The sequence below is a fragment of the Mobula hypostoma genome, chromosome 3 (genome assembly GCF_963921235.1).
Source record: "Mobula hypostoma chromosome 3, sMobHyp1.1, whole genome shotgun sequence".
NCBI lineage: Eukaryota > Metazoa > Chordata > Chondrichthyes > Myliobatiformes > Myliobatidae > Mobula > Mobula hypostoma.
Genome location: NC_086099.1, coordinates 96,398,379 through 96,421,693, shown reverse-complemented (window position 1 = coordinate 96,421,693; position 23,315 = coordinate 96,398,379). Strand labels below are relative to the sequence as shown.

The window sequence follows — 23,315 nt, the reverse complement described above, 5'->3', positions numbered from 1 at the left end:
CGGGGAGGGCTTTACCAGTGATGGACTGGGTTGTATCCATCATTTTTTAGAGGATTTTCCATTCAAGGACATTGGTGTTTTCATACCAGGCTGTGATGCAGCCTGTAATACACTCTGCACCATACATCTATTGAAGTTTGTCAAAGTTTTATATATCTGTCTGAATCTTCTCAAACTCTTAAAGTAGAGGAGATGCCATGTTTCTTCATAATGGCCCTTATGTGCTGAGTGCAGGTCAGGTCCTCTGAAATATAATGGCGAGGAATTTAAAGTTGCTGACTTGCGTCACTTGTGATTCCGATGTGGACTGGCTCATGGATCTCTGGTTTCCTCCTCCTGAAGTCAATAATCAGCTCCTTGGTCTTACTGACATTGAGTGAGAGGTTGTTTTTGTGGCACCACTCAGCCAGATTTTCAATCTCCCTCCTATATGTTGATTCATCACCACATTTGATTTGGCCAGCAGCTGTGGAGTCTCAGCAAACTTGAAGATGGCATTGGAGCTATGCTTTACCGCACAGTTATAAGTGTAAAGCAAGTAGAACAGGGGGCTAAGTACACAACCCTGTGGTGCACCTGTGCCGATGGAGATTGTGGAGGAGATATTGTTGCCAATCTGAACTGACTGGGGTCTGCAAATGAGGAAATCAAAGATCCAATTGCACAAGGACATAGTGAGGCAAACTAAGATCTTGAAGCTTATTGATTAGTTTTGATGGGATCATAATATTGAATGCCAAGCTGTAGTTGATAAAAAGCATCCTGATGTATGCATCTTTGCTGTCCAGATGTTCCAAGATTGAGTGAAGAGCCCATGAGATGGCATCTGCTGTGGACCTGTTGTGCCAGTAGGCAAGTTGGAGTGGATCCAAGTTGCTACTCAGACAGGAGTTGGTATGTTTCATTACCAACTTCTCAAAACACTTCATCACCTTTGGAGTGAATTGGAAACTGGAGCATGCTGAGAGAACATTCGCTCTCCACTCAGATAGAAGCAGAGGTCAGGAGCAAACTCATGTTGCTGGAGTGTGTAGCTGTTGCACCTTTGTTAGTAAAATATGTGCTTTTTAATGAAGAACCATTAACCTGTAGTAGACAGGAGAGGTAGATAAAACTATTTCTAGAAGTTGCTCCACTTGTTAGAGAATACAACTGCTACACAGTGTAGTTGAATGGTTTTGCTCAGTCCAGCTGTGTTGACTGACTGTACAATTTTCAATTAGATCCTCTGAACTTTGTGAGCATGATTGTAATTATTAAACTTTTCAGAATGTCAGCAACTTGTGAAGTGCATGGCAACACTTGTAGCCTGTCCCTGTGTATCCTTGAATTGTAAACAAAAATGATGTATTTCACTGAATGTTCTGATGTACATGAATCTGAATTTGAACTTGTGGCAATAAAGTGAGGGGCTCTGGGTTGGGAATCACTACCTGTGGAATGGCTTGCGTCTGTTCACTGCCAGTCTCCCCATTGACCCATGGTGAACATGAAGAAATTGCCCGCTGCATCTCCCTAAATTTTCACTCTACGTTCAGTTATGCTAGACGGAAAAAAGCCATTCAATTCATGTAGTGTTTGTAAGTGCTTCGACTGCCTCCTGGCATCACCCACACAAACCTTCTGACTGAACAGCCACAAACAAGGTAGTAGAGATAAACATAAGGGATTTTGCAGACGGTGGAGATCTTGAGCAACAATCACAAAATGCTGGAGAAACTCAGCAGATGAGGCAGCATCCATGGAGGGGAAGAAACAATCGATGTTTTAGGCAGAGACCCTTCATCAGGACTTGTGAAGATCGTACCACTGGAAAACCTCAGGTACTCGGTAGTGATCAGTTAGCCTGTCAACCTGCATGTGTCTGTGGTGTAGGATCAAATCAGTAAACATTCCAAACCTATTCTGGTACTGCTCCCCAACTTTTCCTTCGGTACATTGACAACTACATTGGTGCTGCTTCCTGCACCCATGCTGAGCTTGTCAATTTCATCGACCTTACTTCTAACTTCCACCCAGGCCTCAAATTCACTTGGTCTATCTTGGACACTTCTCTCCCCTTTCTCGATCTCTCGGTCTCCATCTCTGGAGATAGACTGTCCACTGACATCTTCTACAAGCCCACTGACTCTCATAACTACCTCGACTATACCTCTTCCCACCCCGCCACATGCAAAAATGCCATTCCCTATTCCCAGTTCCTCCATCTCTGCCGTATCTGCTCCGAGGATGAGGTTTTCCGTTCCAGAACATCTCAAGTGTCCTCTTTCTTTAAGGATCGTGGTTTCCCTTCTGCTGTCATCAATGATGCCCTCACCCGCATCTCCTCCATTTTCCGCACTTCGGCTCTCACCCCCATCCTCCTGCCACCACAACAGGGACAGAGTTCCCCTTGTCCTCACCTACCACCCCACCAGCCTCCGGATCCAACACATTATCCTCCGCAACTTCTGCCACCTTCAACAGGACCCCACCACTAAGCACATCTTTCCCTCTCCACCCCTCTCTGCTTTCCGCAGGGATCGGTCCCTCCGCGACTCCCTGGTCCATACGTCCCTCCCCACAGATTTCCCACCCGGCACTTATCCCTGTAAGTGCAAGTGCTACACCTGTCCCTACACCTCCTCTCTTGCCACCATTCAGGGCCCCAAACAGTACTTCCAAGTGAGGCAACACTTCACTTGTGAGTCTGTTGGGGTCATCTATTGCATCCGGTGCTCCTGGTGCGGCCTCCTCTACATCGGTGAAACCCAACGCAGATTGGGGTACCGCTTCGTTGAGCACCTCCACTCTGTCCGCCACAACAGACAGGATCTCCCAGTAGCCACCCACTTCAACTCTGCTTCCCACTCCCATTCAGATATGTCCAGACATGGCCTCCTCTACTGCCATGATGAGGCTAAACTCAGGTTGGAGGAGCAACACCTCATATACCGTCTAGGTAGCCTCCAGCCCCTTGGTATGAACATAGAATTCTCCAACTTCCGGTAATTCCCTCCCCCTCCCTTCCTCTATCCCTATGTCACTCTGCCCCCTCCCCCAGCTGCCTATCACCTCCCTCATGGTTCCGCCTCCTTCTACTACCCATTGTGTTTTCCCCTATTCTTTCTTCACCTTTCCTGCCTATCACCGCCCTGCCTCCCCTCCCCCACCCCTTTATCTTTCCCCTTACTGGTTTTTCACCTGGAAACTACCAGCCTTCTCCTTCCCACCCTCGCCCACCTTCTTTATAGGGCCTCTGCCCCTTCCCTCTACAGTCCTGACAAAGGGTTCTGGCCCGAAACGTCGACCCATCATTTCCATGGATGCTGCCCGACCTGTTGAGTTCCTCCAGCATGTTGTGAGTGCAGCATCAAATCAGAACACCCACAACAGACCCACACAGCCATGTAGAGCTACTGTAATCACCACAGAGAGCACCAAAGGTCAGAATCAAACACTAGTCACTGAAGCCATGTAGCAACGGCACTAACAGCTGCACCAGTGGGCCAGCTTGGATAATAAATTATGTTCATTTTTTGCACCACTAATCCATGGTAGACAGAAGATCTAGTAGGCACAAGTACTTTGTGAGCCCCATCCTCTGTGCATATGTGTTTACAACCATTTGATATTGGAATGAAATCTTACTGATTTACAGAGAGTAAAACAGAATTTAATAACTTCTCAATGTATGTGTGAAAGGTCTTATCTCAGAGGATCATGAATCTTTGGAATTCTCTCTCCCAGAGATCTGTGCTGGAGGGTCCCTGACTATATTTGAACTGTAAGAGAGTCAAAGAGACTGGGGAGAGGAGTATTGTGTTTCTGAGGCCAAGACTGTACCAGCTGTGAAATTACTGAATAGCAGAACTGGCTTCAGGAGCGCCATGGATTTCAGTTCCTGTTTCTTATCCAATTTTGGAGTAATCAAATAATCTGAACATACATTCCTAGCTCTAGTCTAATTGTAGAACATCTCACTCTCCTACCTTCCTGGGTGTATGTATACTGTGCAGATCTAAATGGGCCAAGGGAGCCTGTACAGGAGAATTTACTAGGGAGGGTCCTCGTTAGCAGAGTGCACTCTCTGCAGAGCCAGCGATGATCTGTTGGGGAAACACATGAAGATGGTGCAAAGTTCTTGCTCCGGGGTGATGGTTCGGTTATTTCTGAGTTTACCAGGAGGAGGCTGGACTTCCTGTTGTGGGTGCTGAGTACGGTAGCTGTTCCCTATTTAAGTTTCAACCGCTCTGTCTTCGCTCCAACAACTGCTAAGCGAGATGCATGTGTCCGTGCAGTTACTGTTGCTACTGTTGGGCTTGTTGGCTGCAGCGAGGGGCGATTCGCCAACCCCGCGTTTTAACGTGAGCCTGGACGTGACGCCCAGCCAGCGCTGGGAGCCGGTGCTCCGAAAATACGACGCTGCCCAGCTGAGGAATTACATGCAACAAGTCGTCCGGTGGGTAAGCCTAGCACGACCACAGGCAAAGGCAGGACCCCCCCTCCTCCCTCTCCCCCCGCCCCTCTTGCAGCCGCAGGTAAAATATGTTGAGAAATGATGAGGTGACGCACTTTGAGGGACATTAGGGCACTAGCAATGAGTGACAGCAACTTACGAAATGTTAAGTAATAAGGGACGAAGTCCAAGGATCTCAGGAAGGCAGCAGCACAGGTAGATAAAGTGGTTAGGAAGATAATCCCGATACCACTTTACTGGAGCATAGAAGAGCAGAGAGGGTATGTTAAAACTTTATAAAACATTGTTAAAACTCCGTTAACCCAGCATTCTGGGGGCTAATGTGAATGTTCTTATTAAATACCCCAACACATTTTTAACTCTGCACTTTAAGATATTACAGAACAGAATTTAAATTTTCCTCGCAAGTTTAAAGGGAGCGTGGGAAATCGTTTCACTGGAGCGTGAGGACCGGATAACTGGAGTTACCAGAAGTATGAGGGTGGATTCCAGTGCGTTTAATAGGTGCAATATTAGCATTCATTTCAGGAGGACTAGAATATAAGACCATAAGATATAGGAGCAGAAGTAAGCCATTCGGCCCATCGAGTCTGTTCCATCATTCAATCATGGGCTGATCCAATTCTTCCAGTCATCCCCACTCCCCTGCCTTCATCTCATACCCTTTGATGCCATGGCTAATCAAGAATCTGTCTACCTCTGCCTTAAATACACCCAGTGACTTGGCCTCCACAGCCGTTCATGGTAACAAATTCCACAGATTTACCATCCTTTGACTAAAGTAATTTCTCCGCATCTCTGTTCTAAATGGACATCCTTCAGTCCTGACGTCATGCCCTCTTGTCCTAGAATCCCCTACCATGGGAAATAACTTTGCCATATCTAATCTGTTCAGGCCTTTATAAAAGCAAGGATGTGATGGGGATGCTTTTTAAGACAATGGTCAGACCGTAGTGGTATTGTAAGCAGTTTTTGCCCCCCATATCTAAGAAGAGATGTGCCTGCATTGGAGACGGTGCAAAGGAGATTCACCAAAATGATTCTCGGAATAAAACATGGGAGTCTTGGTGGCTCAGGGTCTGTACTCGCTGAAGTTTAGAAAAACCAGGGAGGAGTCTGTGGAATTCATTGCCACAGACAGCTGTGGAAGCTGTCATTGAATATATTTGAAGCGGAGTTTGATAGGTCTTTGATTAGTTAGCGCACCAAAGTTTACAGAGAGAAGGCAGAAGAATGGTGTTGAGAGGGATAATAATTCAGCCATGATGGAATGGCAAAGAGGACTGGGTGGGCTGAATGGCTAATTTGCTTCCATGCTTTATGGTCTTACACAGTAGATAGGGTGGATGGTAAGAAAGTGTTCCCCATAGCAGAGGTGTATAAACCAGAGGGTTCGAGTTTAAGATGAGGGGTTAGAGACTTAGAGAAGGTTGGAAGAAGATTTCTTTTCACCCAGAAGGAGCTTGGAATCTGGTACACACTGCTCAAGGGGACAATGAAGGCAAAGTACACGGCACATGCTCTTTTAAGCCTCAAGAATCCAAGTGATCTTCTCGATCCCAGATGAGTATTGAATTGTTAAGGCATATATGGCTACAGGTGAAGTGCTGGAACATTGAACTAGTATAAATGGTTGGCATGAAAACATTTGTTTCTGTGCTGTATGAAGAACAAAAAGAAGGAACCAGCCTGTATCAGCAAGCGTGGGCAGAACAGAAACACAGGCTGCATGTGTGGGGAGCCACCTTTTTGCTGAATGTGTTACAGGTCACAGCCCCTGATAGTATTGACTAGTGGAGCATTGTGAGAGGTTATCAGAAGCATGCACCTTTCTAATGCTGAAACAGGCAACTGCAGAGATGCTGGAATCTGGAGCAAGTATCAAATTGCTGGAGAAGGTGATGGAGGATCTCATCCACAAATGTTGACTATCCATTTCCTCCACAAATGTTGCCTGATCCTGCCTCCAGCAGATTTTTGCTAATGATTACTGGAGCAATGATAATTGTAATTAGAATTATGAAAAAGTGAGAAGGTAAACAGTGAACTCTTATTTACATTAATTAGTGAATTGATTGAAAGGGAGCATAAATTTAGGATTAGAAATGGAATCATTTATCTACATTGAATTGAATTCTTCTGTAAGGTAGTTGATTCATGGTCAGCCTCAGTTTTACTCCTTTTGATTTTATGTTGGAAAGAAGATATAAAAGTACAATATTGCTGTTTCAGTTAACCTGTTCTTCTTTATATTCGGTGTTATTTTGTCTTGAAAAATGCTAATTGGTGTTAATTAGCTGTATCATCACTTGTGATTGTACACTGATTTTTGCACCACACTCAAAATGTATGCTTAATTATACATAAAGCACTAGAGGAACTCAGAGGGTCAGATAGCATTTACATTGGGAAATGGACAGTTGCCATATCAAGTAGAGATCCTTCCAAATTCCAGCACCTTCAGCCCCTTGTGTCTCTTGCTTAATTATCAATTTGCCAGCCAGGAGAAATAACCATTCACTATTTGCACTCAAAGTCTTTTTTAGTCACATTGAACACATCCAGAAGGGCTTACTAAAGGATCTAGCTATTCTTGTGATTATAACGATAGTTTTCAAGTCTCTCACTATAATATTTTTGAATTTTTGGATATGATTAGTAAATTAACAAAACCTGATTTCATTGTCTTTGCCATTATATAATGTCCAAAATTGCACAGTCTCAAGTGTCTTCAAATTATCATCCACTTGCTTTTATATTCAGTGCCCCATATTTAAATCTCATAATTACATTTTCACTTTTTATGGGCTGTCACCACTAATCTACTTTTGAAGACCAGATTATTCATACCTTTTACCTCTTGCCTCACTCTAGGACATTTATGCTAACATGTTGTACTTTACATTTGTCTTTATTAGACAATTGGCACATAGATATTCCCTTAGTCCATATTTTATATTGTTTTGAGGAGAATTTGGGAGAACATAGACAACTTAAATATGTTAAACACATAACACTGCAAGTAGAATCATCACTATCAATGCTGTGAACCTTTCCTAATGTTAGACCAGAGCAAAGAGAAAAGTTTAGTATGAATGTGGGCAACGTTTCATTGAGATTACTATCGGTAGCATAAAGCTGAAAAATGAGAAAGCTGTTCTGTTACATTCATATGATTATTTATTTGTTAGGCTTATTTCTCACCTGTGTTTTTAGTAAAAATAATGAAAATATGCTCAAATCAAATGTACTTTTAACTTACAGCTCTGTTGTTCCAAAATGGGTGATTAATGTTGTTAACCAACTAGCACCCATACTGAAGTATTTATTACCGGAGCCCTATCGAGGAGAAATTGAAGGAATCAGTAAATTCCTTGGTGTAAACCTTGGAGAAGGACTTCTTATCAATCTTGCCTATGAAGCTTCTGGGTATGTGCTCTTTGAGGTATTAGCTACTTTATTTTATTTTATGAGGATGGTCATACAGTTAAATACTGCCATCCGAGTAGACCACAAGTTGTACCAATATACATTGAGACACAATTTATTTTAGGTCACTCATTTTTTTTTGTTGACATCAGATAAAAAGGTAAGCTATAGCATATCAGGTAAAACTAAAGGCCTGAGAGAATATACACTACAGTGTAATGTTTAAGAAAGGTGTATTATGAGCTCTAGGCTGCCATAGATCTTCAAATGGTATTATGTTAACACCAGCATTAACCTATTTCATATACAGTAAATGGATTAACAGCAATGATAAGATAACACTGAATCGAACAATAAGCGACTATTACTTACTTTCCTCATCCTTTTACTGGCAAGCTTACAGAAAAGTAGTTCTGAGTTCCCAAAGCAAAATGGGATCTGGGACAGTGAGTAAAATAGACACTCGCCTCTATTGGACTCCTGGTGTGCAATATTCTCTCCAACCCCAGCATTAGTTGCATATTCTACCCAGACATTTCAGCATCCTCATCTCCTTTAAGATCTTTTTATTAAACCCACCTCTTTGGACTGCCTTCTGACTAGTCATCCTAATATCTCCTTCAGTTCGTGCATCCAGGTGAAGGGTTTCAGGTATTACCTTGGTGACTGAGGTGAATCTTGCTGGCTCTGACCAGAATTCCAAAGCGAACCACCAGACTATGGCCATTCACTGTGAAGTAAGTCCTGAAATTATCCAGAGATTACTGAGCAACAGATATTGCCACATTAGTCACTAAGCTCTGTCAATTGTTTCCACCTGAAGTCTAGTGGTAAACCTTAATTTTAGTTGGATTCCCTGAAGAAACATTCTTCTCCAAGCTTATGCCAGGCTTTGTGTCTCCGGCTTGGAGTCTCATGTTCTCAGTAACAGTATACTGCCCTCACCTCCCAGCCTGTCTTGAGCTCAGCCTGCAAAATAAGGAAATTCTGATTGCAAAGACTTGTGGATATCTTTTGTATTTTTAGTGCACTGTTTTACGTAGTACATAGTACTGGCAGTTTTGGCAATTGGTCTGTGCAATCAAGTCAATCAAGATTTGAATAGATCAGCAGTAAGCCGTTAATTAGACACTCAAGATTTGAATAGCTCAGACTCAGCAGAAAGCAGCTGATTGGGCAATCGAGGTCAGGTGACCAAACATTTTGAAAAGCTCAAACAGATAAATAGAGGGATAGCTCAAGTGAAATGGCCAGAGTGTGAGTGGGCCAGTGAAGGAGTGGAGCTTTGAGGCTTTGACTTGAGAGGCTTCAATGAGAAGAGGTGGAGGACAAGCTAGCTCTCAGTTAGTTTTTACAATGTCCCCTGAGACGGTGATGTGCCTCTCATGTGAGATGTGGCAGTCTTGGGGGAACGCCCCTCTCCCGCAGAGTCACATCTGCCAGAAGTGCATACGGCTGGGCGATCTGGAAGACCGTGTAAGGAATCTGGAGCAGAAGCTGGATGACTTTTGACTCATAAGGGAGAATGAGGCATTCGTAGATGAGAGCTACAGGGAGGTAGTCACACCTAGGCTGTCGGAAGCAGGTCGTTGGGTGACAGTAAGGGGGGGAAAGCGAAGGTGAGCAGACAGGTAGTGCAGAGCACCCCTGTAGCCATTCCCCTGAATAATAAGTTTACCGTCCTGGATACTGTCGGCGGGGACAACCGACCAGGTGTGAGCCACGGTGGCAGGGCCTCAGGCACTGAGTCTGACCCTGTGGTGCAGAAGGGTGGGACGGAGAAGAGGAGAGCTGTCGTCATTGGAGACTCCATAGTCAGGGGAGCAGACAGGAGATTTTGTGGATGTGAGAAGGACACCCGCATGGTTTGTTGCCTCCTGGGTGCCGGGGTCCGGGATGTCTCTGACCAGGTGCATGACATCCTGGTACGAGAGGGAAAGCAACCAGAAGTCGTGATACATGTTGGGACCAACGACATAGGCAGGAAGAGGGATGAGGTCCTGAAGTGTGAGTTTTGGGAATTAGGCAGAAGGCTGAAGAACAGGACCTCAAGGGTGACGTTCTCAGGATTGCTGCCAGTGTTATGTGACAGTGATGGTAAGAATTGGAGGAAATGGCAGTTGAATGTGTGGCTGAGGAGTTGGTGCAGGGAGCAGGGTTTTAGATTTTTAGATCATTGGGATCTCAATTCTGGGGAAGGTGGGACCTGTACAGATTGGATGGGTTGCACCTGAACTCGAGGAGGAGCAATATCCTTGCAGGTAGGTTTGCTAGCATGGTTCGGGAGGGTTTAAACTAATTTGCGAGGGGGATGGGACCCAGAGCGATAGAGCAGTGAAAGAAGTGCATGGAGTAAAGCCAGATCTAACATACAGAGAGGCTTTGAGGAAAGAGAAGCAGAATAAACGGTGTAAAGACAGTAAGGTAGAAGGGCTGAAATGTGTGTACCTCAATGCAAGAAGCATCAGGAACAAAGGTGATGAACTGAGAACTTGGATACATACATGGAATTATGATGTAGTGGCCATTACAGAGACTTGGCTGGCACCAGGGCAGGAATGGATTCTCAATATTCCTGGATTTCAGTGCTTTAAAAGGGATAGAGAGGGTGGAAAAAGGGGAGGAGGGGTGGCATTACTGGTCAGGGGTACTATTACAGCTACAGAAAGGGTGGGTAATGTAGCAGGATCCTCTTTTGAGTCAATATGGCTGGAAGTCAGGAACAGGAAGGGAGCAGTTACTCTACTGGGGGTATTCTATAGGTCCCCTGGTAGCAGCCGAGATACAGAGGAGCACATTGGGAGGCAGATTTTGGAAAGGTGCAAAAATAACAGGGTTGTTATCATGGGTGACTTTAACTTCCCTAATATTGATTGGCACCTGATTAGTTCCAAGGGTTTAGATGGGGCAGAATTTGTTAAGTGTGTCCAGGATGGATTCCTGTCACAGTATGTGGACAGGCCGACCAGGGAGAATGCCATACTAGATCTAGTACTAGGTAATGAACCGGGTCAGGTCACAGATCTCTCAGTGGGTGAGCATCTGGGGGACAGTGACCACCACTCCCTGGCCTTTATAATTATCATGGAAAAGGGTAGAATCAAAGAGGACGGAAATTTTTTAATTGGGAAAGGGAAAATTATGAGGCTATAAGGTTAGAACTTGCGGGTGTGAATTGGGATGACGTTTTTGCAGGGAAATGTACTATGGACATGTGGTTGATGTTTAGAGATCTCTTGCAGGATGTAAGGGATAAATTTGTCCCGGTGAGGAAGATAAAGAATGGTAGGGTGAATGAACCATGGGTGACAAGTGAGGTGGAAAATCTAATCAGGAGGAAGAAGGCAGCATACATGAGGTTTAGGAAGCAAGGATCAGATGGGTCTATTGAGGAGTATAGGGAAGCAAGAAAGGAGCTCAAGAATGGGCTGAGAAGAGCAAGAAGGGGGCATGAGAAGGCCTTGGCGAGTAGGGTAAAGGAAAACCCCAAGGCATTCTTCAATTATGTGAAGAAAAAAAGGATGACAGGAGTGAAGGTAGGACCGATTAGAGATAAAGGTGGGAAGATGTGCCTGGAGGCTGTGGAAGTGAGCGAGGTCCTCAATGAATACTTCTCTTCGGTATTCACCAATGAGAGGGAACTTGATGATGGTGAGGACAATATGAGTGAGGTTGATGTTCTGGAGCATGCTGATATTAAGGGAGAGGAGGTGTTGGAGTTGTTAAAGTACATTGGGGCAGGTAAGTCCCCGGGGTCTGACGGAATATTCCCCAGGCTGCTCCACGAGGCGAGAGAAGAGATTGCTGATCCTCTGGCTAGGATCTTTATGTCCTCGTTGTCCACGGGAATGGTACCGGAGGATTGGAGGGAGGCGAATGTTGTTCCCTTGTTCAAAAAAGGTAGTAGGGATAATCCGGGTAATTATAGACCAGTGAGCCTTGCGTCTGTGGTGGGAAAGCTGTTGGAAAAGATTCTTAGAGATAGGATCTATAGGCATTTAGAGAATCATGGTCTGATCAGGGACAGTCAGCATGGCTCTGTGAAGGGCAGATCGTGTCTAACAAGCCTGAGGAGGTGACCAGGCATATAGATGAGGGTAGTGCAGTGGATGTGATCTATATGGATTTTAGTAAGGCATTTGACAAGGTTCCACACGGTAGGCTTATTCAGAAAGTTAGAAGGCATGGGATCCAGGGAAGTTTGGCCAGGTGGATTCAGAATTGGCTTGCCTGCAGAAGGCAGAGGGTGGTGGTGGAGGGAGTACATTCAGATCGGAGGATTGTGACTAGTGGTGTCCCACAAGGATCTGTTCTGGGACCTCTACTTTTCGTGATTTTTATTAACGACCTGTGGGGGTAGAAGGGTGGGTTGGCAAGTTTGCAGACGACACAAAGGTTGGTGGTGTTGTAGGTAGTGTAGAGGATTCAAAGATTGCAGAGAGACGTTGATAGGGTGCAGAAGTGGGCTAAGACGTGGCAGATGGAATTCAACCCGAAGAAGTGTGAGGTGGTACACTTTGGAAGGACAAACTCCAAGGCAGAGTACAAAGTAAATGGCAGGATACTTGGTAGCGTGGAGGAGCAGAGGGATCTGGGGGTACATGTCCACAGATCCCTGAAAGTTGCCTCACAGGTGGATAGGGTAGTTAAGAAAGCTTATGGGGTGTTAGCTTTCATAAGTTGAGGGATAGAGTTTAAGAGTCGCGATGTAATGATGCAGCTCTATAAAACTCTGGTTAGGCCACACTTGGAGTATTGTGTCCAGTTTTGGTCACCTCACTATAGGAAGGATGTGGAAGCATTGGAAAGGGTACAGAAGAGATTTACCAGGATGCTGCCTGGTTTAGAAAGTATGCTTTATGATCAGAGATTAAGGGAGCTAGGGCTTTACTCTTTGGAGAGAAGGAGGATGAGGAGACATGATGGAGGTGTATAAGATAATAAGAGGAATAGATAGAGTGGATAGCCAGCGCCTCTTCCTCAGGGCACCACTGCTCAATACAAGAGGACATGGCTTTAAGGTAAGGGGTGGGAAGTTCAAGGGGGATATTAGAGGAAGGTTTTTTACTCTGAGTGGTTGGTGCGTGGAATGCACTGCCTGAGTCAGTGGTGGAGGCAGATACACTAGTGAAGTTTAAGAGACTACTAGACAGGTATATGGAGGAATCTAAGGTGGGGGCTTATATGGGAGGCAGGGTTTGAGGGTCAGCACAACATTGTGGGCCGAAGGGCCTGTACTGTGCTGTACTATTCTATGTTCTTTGCTGTTATTAATTAATAGTTTGGTAGTTTTTAAATGTCTCTGAATATCAGAAACAAAAACAACTTAAATTCTTCAACAGCTCTGACAGGTTATGAGGTAATTCTCATCCTTGTCTTCTGTCAAAGCATCTCAAAGTTCAGAGCTCTGGGGGAGCAGCTTCAATTGCATGTCAGCTGAGGCCTGATATGATGAACTGTTGTCTTGTAATCACTCTCCAGGATTTCACCAACATACAGGGGGAAAGCAAGCAATAGGAGAAGCTACAAGCCCAAGTTTTGGACAATACCAGCAGATGTGTCTTTGAACTGATGTGTAACTCATGTCCCTGCTTGCAGATATTGCACCAGTATTGTCGCACAAGACTCAAGAGGAAAGATTTACCACGGTAGAAATATGGACTACGCATTTACTGATATTTTAAGGTCTACCACAGTTGATGTACAATTTGTATGCAGCGGTCAGGTAAGTGTATACATTAATTACAACAATAAATAGAAAAGAAATGTAACCTTTTAAATTGCTGGAATATCCAGATTTGACATAGTGGGATAAAATCTGTGTTTCCAATTTTCTAATATTTTGAATATTTCTGTGCTTATCCGTAGAAAAGCTAGCTCTGTTTCCAGTGATAAGACATTGAAACAATAAGAATTTATTTTGTAATGTTAAACCAAGTAATAAAATATAAACAAGATCTGCAGATGCTGGAAATCCGAGCAACACACACAAAATGCTGGAGGAACTCAGCAGGCCAGGCAGCATCTAGGAAAAGAGTTGACGTTTCGGCCCGAAATGTCGACTGTACTCTTTTCCTGGATACTGCCTGGCCTGCTGAGTTCCTGCAGCATTATGTGTGTGCTGCTCATATTAAAATATAAATACAAATCAACTTAAATTTGAGTAGTCTGAAAATATTGCGCTGTTAATACCACACTGTTACCTTGTGGTCATTGAATCTGATCAACTGATCTGTAATAGAAATCATAGAAAAGTACAGCACAAAAACAGGCCCTTTTGCCCATTTAGTGCATGTCGAACCATTTAAACTGTCTAGTCCCATCAACCCTCCACACCCCTCCCATCTATGTACCTATCCAAATTCTCTTAAACATTGAAATTGAGCTCACATGCACCACTTGTACTAACAGTTCATTACACACTCTCATGACCCTCTGAGTGAAGAAGTTTCCCCTCTTGTTCCCCTTAAACTTCTGACCTTTCACACTTAACCCATGACCTCTAGTTGTAGTCCCACCCTCAGTGGAAAAAGCCTACTTGCATTTACCCTATCTATACCCCTCATAATTTTGTATACCTCTATCAAATCTCCTCTCTGTCTTCTACATTCCAAGGAATAAAATCCTAACCTGTTCAATCTTTCCTTATAACTCAGGTCCTCCAGACCCAGCAACACCCTTGTAAATTTTCTCTGTACTCCTTCAAACTTATTTATATCTTTTCTGTAGGTAGGTGACCAAAACTACACACAATACTCTCAATTAGGCCTCACCAATGTCTTATACAACTTCAACATAACATCCCATCTCCTGTACTCAGTACTTTGATTTACGAAGGCCAATGTGCCATAAGCTTTCTTTACAAATGTATTTACCTGTGCTGTCACTTTCAATGAATTATTGACCTGTTTTTCTAGATCTCCCTGTGTTACCACATTCCTCAGTGCCCTACCATTCACTGTGTAAGATCTACCCTAGTTGGTCCTACCGAAGAGCAAAACCTCACACTTGTCTGCATTAAATTCCATCTGCCGTTTTTCAGCCCATTTTTCCAGCTGGTTCAGATCTCGCTGCAAGCTCTGATAGTCTTCCTCGGTGTCCCCTACACCCCAAATACTGGTGACATCTGTAAATTTCTGATCCCATTAGCCACATTATCATCCAGGTTGTTGATAAACAACGGACCCAGCACCAATCCCTGCGGCACTCCACTTGTCACAGGCCTCCAGTCAGAGGCAACCATCTACTACCACTCTCTGGCTTCTGCTGAAAGCCAATGTCTAATCCAATTTACTACCTCATCCTGAATGCTAAGTGACTGAACCTTCCTGATCAACCTCCCAAGCAGGACCTTGTCAGATGCCTTGCTAAAGTCCATATAGGCAACATCCACTGCCTTGCCTTCATCAACTTTCCAGGTAACTTCCTTGAAAAACTCTATAAGGTTGTTTAGACAGGACCTACCATGCAAAGCCATGGGGACTATCCTTAATCAGTCCCTGTCTATCCAAATACTCATAAATCCAGTCCCATAGAATACCTTCCAATAACTTTCCCATACTGATGTAAGGTTTATTGGTCTATAACTTCCTGGTTTATTTTTAGAGCCTTTCTTAAACAGCGGAATAACATTAACTATCCTCAAATCTTCTGGTACCTCAGCCATCACAAAGGATGACTTAAATATCTCTGCTAGGGCCCCTGCAATTTCTGCACTTGCCTCCCACAGGGTCTGAGTGAATATCTTGTCAGGCCCTGGAAATTTGTTTACCTTAATTTGCCTCGAGACAGCAAACATCTCCTCCTCTGTAATTAGTATTGCGTCCATGACTGTTGTTTACCTCACTCCTGAAGACTCTGTATCCATATCCCGAGTAAATACAGATGCAAAAAATCCATTTAAGATCTCCCCAATCCCTTTTGCCTCCACGTATAGGTTACCATTCTGACCAATTTTGTCCCTTGCAATCCTGGTCTTGACATATCTGTAGAATCCTTTCTTGCAAATCTCAATTTCATCTCAGGTTTATTTGTTTAGCATGGTTAACACCATCATATATAGAATTAAGATAATCTTTTTGTTGTTAAAATGCTTATAAGCGTGAATTTGTTTAGCTGGAAATTGTTATACTTATAGTTTCATAGTTGCAGAGATAGAAATAGATAAATACCAAAATATTATAAAACTTAATGTTAATATGATATTGTAGAGACTCCTTAATTTCATCAGGCAGAATTCACCCAGACTGTTAAGGATTAAGTTCGCTGTGTATGTTACGTGTTATGTTGTACATTATTAAGTTTTGGGGGTGGGGTTTTCTTATCACATTGGTGACCCCGATGCTCCTCCGGACGATTCTGGAGTGATTTCGCTCATTTTACAATCATGACCACAAACCCTGTTGCTCTCAAGGTTCCTGAATTCTGGCAGGAACATGCTGTCAGTTGGTTCGCTCAGGCAAAGGCCCAGTTTACAGTGCAGGGAATCTCGCAAAATGACACAAAATATTACGAAGATGTCGCAGCGTTAGATAACTCTATGGAGACCAGAGTGATGAGCGTCCTGCAGCACCTCCTAGATGTCGGCAGGTACAAGACCCTTAAGCAACTCCTTCTGGAGACTTTTAAACTTTCCAAGTCTGAGTGCGCCTGTCGGCTCCTCTCACTGCCCGGCTTAGGCGACTCCAAGCCGTCAAAGTTGATTTTCCAGATGTTGTCCCTCCTTGGTGGACATCAGCTGTGTTTCATCTTCAGAGAGCTTTTCCTGCAACAACTACCAGGCGAGGTCCAATTGGCTCTGGGTGGCTCTCCCCTCAAAGACCTCCGAGCTGTAGTGAGAGAGACTAACAAGGTGTTTTTTGTCACCAAGAGGGCCTATGCGACCACGGAGCCGGCCGTATTCACTGTCTTGCTACCACCTGATCATGAGACATTCGTTGTGGCTCAACGATGGTCTCCTACCCTGTTTCCACAACACAAGGTTTGGGACAAGAGCTAAGAAATGCCACACACCCTGCAGGTTCAAGGAGTTGGGAAACAGAACAGCCGGTGCCCGTTAGCTGCTATGGACATCGGCAGGTCAGGCAGTTTGTTATTTGTTACAGACTCTGTTTCTGGGCACCATTTCCTCTGTGACACAGGCGCTCAGGTGAGCGTCCTGCCCACATCGAAATTGGACATAGGAACTGGGGAATATGGACCGTCTCTTGAGGCTACGAATAGCAGTGCCATCAGGACTTTTGGTAAGTGTGAGATGGCGTTGTGCTTCAGAGGGTAGAAGTAGTGCTGGAATTTTTGTTGGCAGCAGTGTCTACACCCCAGCTGGGGGCCGACTTACTCTGTGCCAACAGCCTTCTCGTTTTTGTCCAGAACCGGTGCCTCATCAACGCAGAAACTTTCTACTCCCTCTCCAGCACACTCAGCCCCACCGGCACTTCGAAGTTGTCCAGCATCCTTTCCGCCTCTGACGACTTCCTCGGCCTCCTTGCTGAGTTCCCAGACCTGACTGACCCCACCTTCTCCTCCACCGCTAAATATAGGGTAGAGCACCACATCCTCACCACCGGCCAGCCCGTTCACACAGGCGGCACAATCCAGAGAAGGTAGCTGTCGCCAAGGCTGAATTTGACGGCATGGAGAGCCTGGGCATCGTCAGGCAGTCCAGCAGTCTATGGGCTTCCCCCCTCCATGTCATGTGAAAGGCAGGAGGGGTGAGTGCTGTCTATGTGGCGATTACCGCCACCTCAATGACATCACAACCCCTGACCGATACCCAATCCCGCACATCCAGGAGTTCTCTGCCTGCCTGGAAGGGAAAATTATTTTCTCAAAGGTGGACCTCGTTCATGGTTATCACCTAAAACCACCATTATTACACTGTTTGATTTGTTTGAGTTCCTTTGAATTCCATTTGGGCTGAAGAATGTGGCCCAGACCTTTCAGCACCTCATGGACAATGTTCTCAGGGATTTGCCATTCCTGTTTGTTAACCTAGATGACATTTTCGTAGCCAGCTCTTCTAGGGATGAAAATCTCTAACACTTGAGAACCCTTTTTTGAACACCTTAGTCAGCATGGTCTTATCGTCAACCCGGCGAAGTGCCAGTTTGGACTGTCCATGGTCAATTTCCTCAGACACCACATCAATGCAGCAGGGGCAGTTCCCCTGCCGGCTAAAGTTGAGGCCATAAAGCGCTTCCCTTGGCCAGTCACCGTTAAGGCCCTGCAGGAGTTTTTGGGCATGGTGAATTTTTATCACCGTTTTGTCCCCACAGCGGCTCAGCTCTTGTGAGGCCCTTAAGGGCAGAGCAGCCAAGCATGTCATGGACTGGATATAGGAAAGGTCCAAGGTGTTCTCAGATACTAAGCAGGCATTGTGTAATGCAACACTGCTGGCTAATCCCTCCCAGACACACCGGTGGCTCTCACTGTAGATGTGTCAGATTGCGCAATGCATGAGCAGTTGGCCAACGCCGTTTGGCAGCCTCTTGCCTTTTTTAGCCGTCAGCTTTGCCCCTGCGAGCACAAGTACAGCACATTCCACCGCAAGCTTCTTGGCCTGTACTTGGCAGAGCGGCATTTTTGTTTTCTCCTAGAGGGCCGTCCATTTACGACTTTCGTGGATCATAAGCCCCTAACATTTGCCATGGCTAAAGTCTCTGACCTTTGGTCTGCTCAACAGCAGCACTATCCTTCTATTTCAGAGTTCACCATGGTGACCCAGAGTCTCATGGGGAAGCGTAACCTCGTGGCTGACTGACTGCCATTCCTGGCCCTTCACTGGTGCTGTCCATTTGGGCATGGACTACGCTCTGATGGCGGCAGATCGGGTTTCGAGCCCGAGCGTGCAGGTTCGACAGACACAGATTGAAAATGGTGGCGCTTGCTTTTGGTGACAGCGGCAATTCACGACGGTGTGATGTGTCAATGGGGCGACCCAGGCGGTGCGTTTTCGATGTGATCCACGGGCTTTCTCACCCGGGCAGGAGGGCATCGCAGAAACTGGTGACTGAAAAGTTTGTGTGGCGTGCATCAACGAGCCGAGGCTCCTTTCACGGTCCCTGCGCGGCGTTTCGACCAGGTGAATGTGGACTTAGTTGGCCCGTTAACGTCCAGTCCCGTCCCGCGGCTTTACTCACCACCTCACCATCGTCGATTGGATGACACGTTGGCCGGAGGCAGTGCCGCTGTCGTCCCATCTCGGCCGCGGAGGTGGAGCGCGGTTCGCCCGGTTCGGTGCCGCGTCCCGTCCCTTCCCGTCCTGTCGGATATCTCTTCAGACCGAGGGACACAGTTTATGTCTGGGCTTTGGTGGGTGGTTGTCCGTGATCTGGGGGTCAAACTGCACCGGACCATGGCTTATCACCCTCAGGCCGACGGTCTGCGCGAGCGGTTGCACTGTTCTCCGTGCATGGACAGACAGACTGCCGTGGGTCATGTTGGGCCCGAGGACGGCCCTTCAGTCCTCTTCTGCGGAGCTCGTTTTCGGGCAACCCCTGCGGGTGCCGGGAGAGTTTCTCCCAACATCCACGGTACGCTTCGCAGCGGCGGTCGGCTTTTATGGACAGCGCCATAACTTCTGCTCCGGTGCCCACGACGCAGCATGGCCGGCCACGGTTGCGCCTGTTGCTGGGTGTGTTGGAGGCGAAATGTGTGTTTGTGAGTCATGATGGAGATCGCGGTTCCCTGTGGCCGCCTTCTCACGGCCTGTCCCGCGTGTTGGAAACGGGGTTTAAGTTTTTTTACGCTGGGCTTTGGAGGTATCCCGGGTAGTTTTTCTGTGGATCATCTTAAGCCTGCCCATTTTACCTGGATTCTCTAGTGGAAGTGGCACAGCCCCCGCGGAGGGGCCTGGCCTCCCACCTCCAGACCTTCTGACATGACTGTTCTTCCCTGGCACCTGGGGGTGTGTGTGTGTGAATGTTTGATGGCTCTGGGTCTGTACTTGCTGGAAATTAGAAGGATGAAGGAGAATCTCATTGAAACCTTTCAAATGTTGAAAGGCCTAGACAGAGTAGATGTAGAAAGTATATTTCCCATGCTGGCACAGCCTCAGGATAGAGGGAGTTTATTCAAAACAGAGATGTGGAGAAATTTCTTTAGCAAGAAGGTGGTGAATTTGTGGAATTTGTTGCCATGTGCCACCGTAGAGGCCAGACTGTTGGGTGTATTTAAGGCAGAGATTGATAGGTTCTTGATTGGACATGGCATCAAAGGTTATGGGGAGAAGGCCGGGAAATGGGGTTGAGGAGGAGAAAGAAAGGATCAGCCATGATTGAATGGCAGAGTAGACTTGGTGGGCCAAATGGCTTAATTCTGCTTTTATGTCTTATGGTCTTATACACGATGTCGCCATTTGTTTGCTAGAGGAATAAAGTGTACTTAGATGTAATTCAACTCGTGTCGATTTTTGCTGGCACTCCTTTTAATTCAGACCATCTCCTGTGATAATTATTTTAGTCTATTCTGGAATATTTTCTGACATGCTGATGAGCTGGTTTTGATAATATATTTTCTGATTGCTTGTATCCTACAATTTAATGCTGTTTTCCTTGCTGCCAAAGTCTTAACTCTGTGTCCTTTTTTAAAATTCAGATTGTTTACACAGGGACAACATTCCTTGGTTTTGTAGGTTTATGGACTGGGCAAAAACCAAATAAGTTTTCCATTACTGGAAATGCAAGAGGTTTGTTGAACTTTGTTACTCTGTCTTGATAAACCTGCTCATTAGAATTAGTGCTATGTAAACCCAATACCATAAACTTCGTCTAGTATTTGATAAATTTGACAAGTTGTTTAAAGTTATATGAATTAGCCCCAGTTGCCAAATAGAATTCATTCCATTATGCTCCAAAAGGATTTCCGCTCCTCTCAGTGTGGGAGGATTTTCATTAGTTGTAACTAATAGAATTGGTCAAAATATAAAGATGGTGTTATTTCCAGTTGCTACTAACAATACTAGATCTGCACATTTCCACTCAGGTCGTAGTTGTCTTTTAAATGTAGTCATGTCAAAAACATCAAAACAATTTAGTGTGTATAGTAGATATTCTTCCAACAAACTGCAGTTATTTGTAGAAGGCAGCTATCCAATTCTCTCTCAGTGGATATGTCTTGATTTACCAAAATTCCAATAGATTTTGTAAAATGTTAAGTGAATTCTGCTTTGTGTGTCTTGAGAACGTTGAGACCAAAATAGACCAGAAAGTGGTATAGTGCAGGAACAAGCTTGTTGGCCTACAATGCCAATCATAATCCTAACTAATCAAATCCCATTGCCTTTACTGTCTCATAGCCCTCTTTTCTCAGCCTATTATGTTTAAATGCCTCTGAAACATTACCATCATATCCGTTTCCGCCATATCTTCATTCTCTGTATAAAATAAAAAGCCTTGCACATTTCTTTGAAACTTTCCCCTTTCACCTATAAACTATGACCTCCAATACAGGTATTGAACATTTCTCCCTGGAAAAAGGACTCTGACTATCTATCTCATCTATGCTTCTCATAATTTTATTTGCTTCTATTAGGTCACCTCTCAGCTTCTAATGCTCCATCAAAAACAACACAATTTGTCCCATCTCTCCTTGTAGCCAACGCACTCCAATCCAGGCAATATCCTGTGTACATCTTCAGTACCAAATCCTTCACGTCCTTCATATAACATGTTGATTAGAACTATTTATGATACTTTGAAGCAACACACACAAACTCCAGAGGGAACTCAGATCAAGCAGCATCTATGGAAACAAATTTCCAGTTGACATTTTGGTCTGACACCCTTCTACAGGACTGAAAGGAAGGGGGAAGACGCCATAATAAAAAGATAGGGGGAAGGGAAGGAAGATAAGCTAGACATTAATAGGTGAAGCCGGGGTGGGTAGGAAAGATAAAGGGCTGGAGAGGAAGGAAGCTGATAGGAGAGGAGTGTGGACCGTTGGAAAACTGAAAGGAGGAAATGATCCAGGGGAAATGATAGGCAGGTGAGAAGAGATAAGAGGCCAGAGTGGGAAATAGAAGAAGAGGGGAAGGGGAGGGAATTTTTCTTTTACTGGATGCAGAAATCAATACTTACGCCATCAGTTTGGAGGTTACACAGATGGAATATAAGGTATTGCTACTCCACCCTGAGGGTGCCCTCATCTTGGCGCAAGAGAGGCCATGGATTGACATGTCAGAACAAGAATGGGAATCAGAATTAAAATGTTTGACCACCAGGTAGTTCTGCTTTTGATAGATGGAGTGGGTGCGCTCAAAGAAGCAGCCCCCTAATTTATAACGGGTCTCACCAACATAGGAGAGGCTACTTGCAGGGTAAGTGATGGGAGGGAGATTAGCATGGAAGGATGAATTGGACAACAGAATCATGGAGGGAGCGATCCCTGCAGAAAGCAGGGTGGGTGAGGAGACAAAGATATGTTTAGTGATAGAATCCCTTTAGAGATGGCAAAAGTTGCAGAGGATGATGTGTTCGATGTGGATGCTCATGTTTATGATACCTCAAATGTGGCCTGACTAAACTTTTGCACAGATGCAACATAACTTTCAGATTTTTACACTTAGTGTCCTTATTAATGAAGGCAAACATGCTGAATGCCTTCTTCACTAACCTATCATACATGTTGCCACTTCTATGGCACTATGCACTTGCACTCTAAGATCCCTCTGTACATCAGTGCTTCCATAGGTCCTGCCTTTTACTGTAAGGTATCTGCTTTTTCCATCTGTTTGAATTATATTTCAGTTCTTGGCTAGGAGTAAGTACAATACTGTATTTTACAGAAATAAGAAACAGTAATGCAATACTTTAGTGGTTCTGCTGTTATGTTTTTGCTGTTTGTATTTTAATATGTAATGTCAGGTTGAATAGTCAAACAAGCCTCCTTTACATGACACTGAAGTCAGTTCTATGTAATTATTATTTCCTTTCAGCTAAAGGTGCGCGGTGGAAAGATGTAATTGCCACTTTTTTGAAGAGAAATCGTTCTCCCAGCTGGGTGATTAGAGATGTAAGTAATTTTCATTGACTTTATTAACAAAAAAGGCCTCATGAACAACATCATATATTTACAATAAGGCAAGTTCTTTTCCTGATGTTGGTTGACAGGTACACACTTACTCTTCTGTGAATAATACTGACATATTGTTTGAAATTAATTCGAGGGGCTTAGCTTACCATTTCATTAGAAAGATGGTACCATTGACAGTTCAGCAGTCCCTGGGTGATACACTCCTGTAGTAATACTCTGAAGTTTCAGCCAGGATTACACACTCAAGGTACTTGAACCTACAGCCTGCTAAGAACATCAGATGGTGTAAGATCTGATAGCTGATCTGAGAAGATTTAAATTTATTGAATTATCTTATTTAAATGGCAATAAAATACAATGAGCAAGATAAATAGGGGAAATAGCTTGTATTTTATTA

General features: G+C 44.7%; 1 protein-coding gene across 3 annotated transcripts in view; it reads left to right on the top strand.

Moving 5' to 3' along the window:
- The first annotated feature begins 4,177 nt into the window (after positions 1-4,177).
- LOC134344159 (N-acylethanolamine-hydrolyzing acid amidase-like) overlaps positions 4,178-23,315 on the top strand; it is a 64,821-nt gene continuing 45,683 nt past the window's right edge. For all 3 annotated transcript variants that reach the window (XM_063043492.1, XM_063043493.1, XM_063043491.1), the window contains exons 1-5: positions 4,178-4,441; positions 7,724-7,888; positions 13,487-13,613; positions 20,483-20,573; positions 22,821-22,897. In XM_063043492.1, the coding sequence (XP_062899562.1) occupies positions 4,263-4,441; positions 7,724-7,888; positions 13,487-13,613; positions 20,483-20,573; positions 22,821-22,897 (639 nt within the window). In that variant the 5' untranslated portion in view covers positions 4,178-4,262. The remainder of the gene's footprint in view (positions 4,442-7,723; positions 7,889-13,486; positions 13,614-20,482; positions 20,574-22,820; positions 22,898-23,315) is intronic.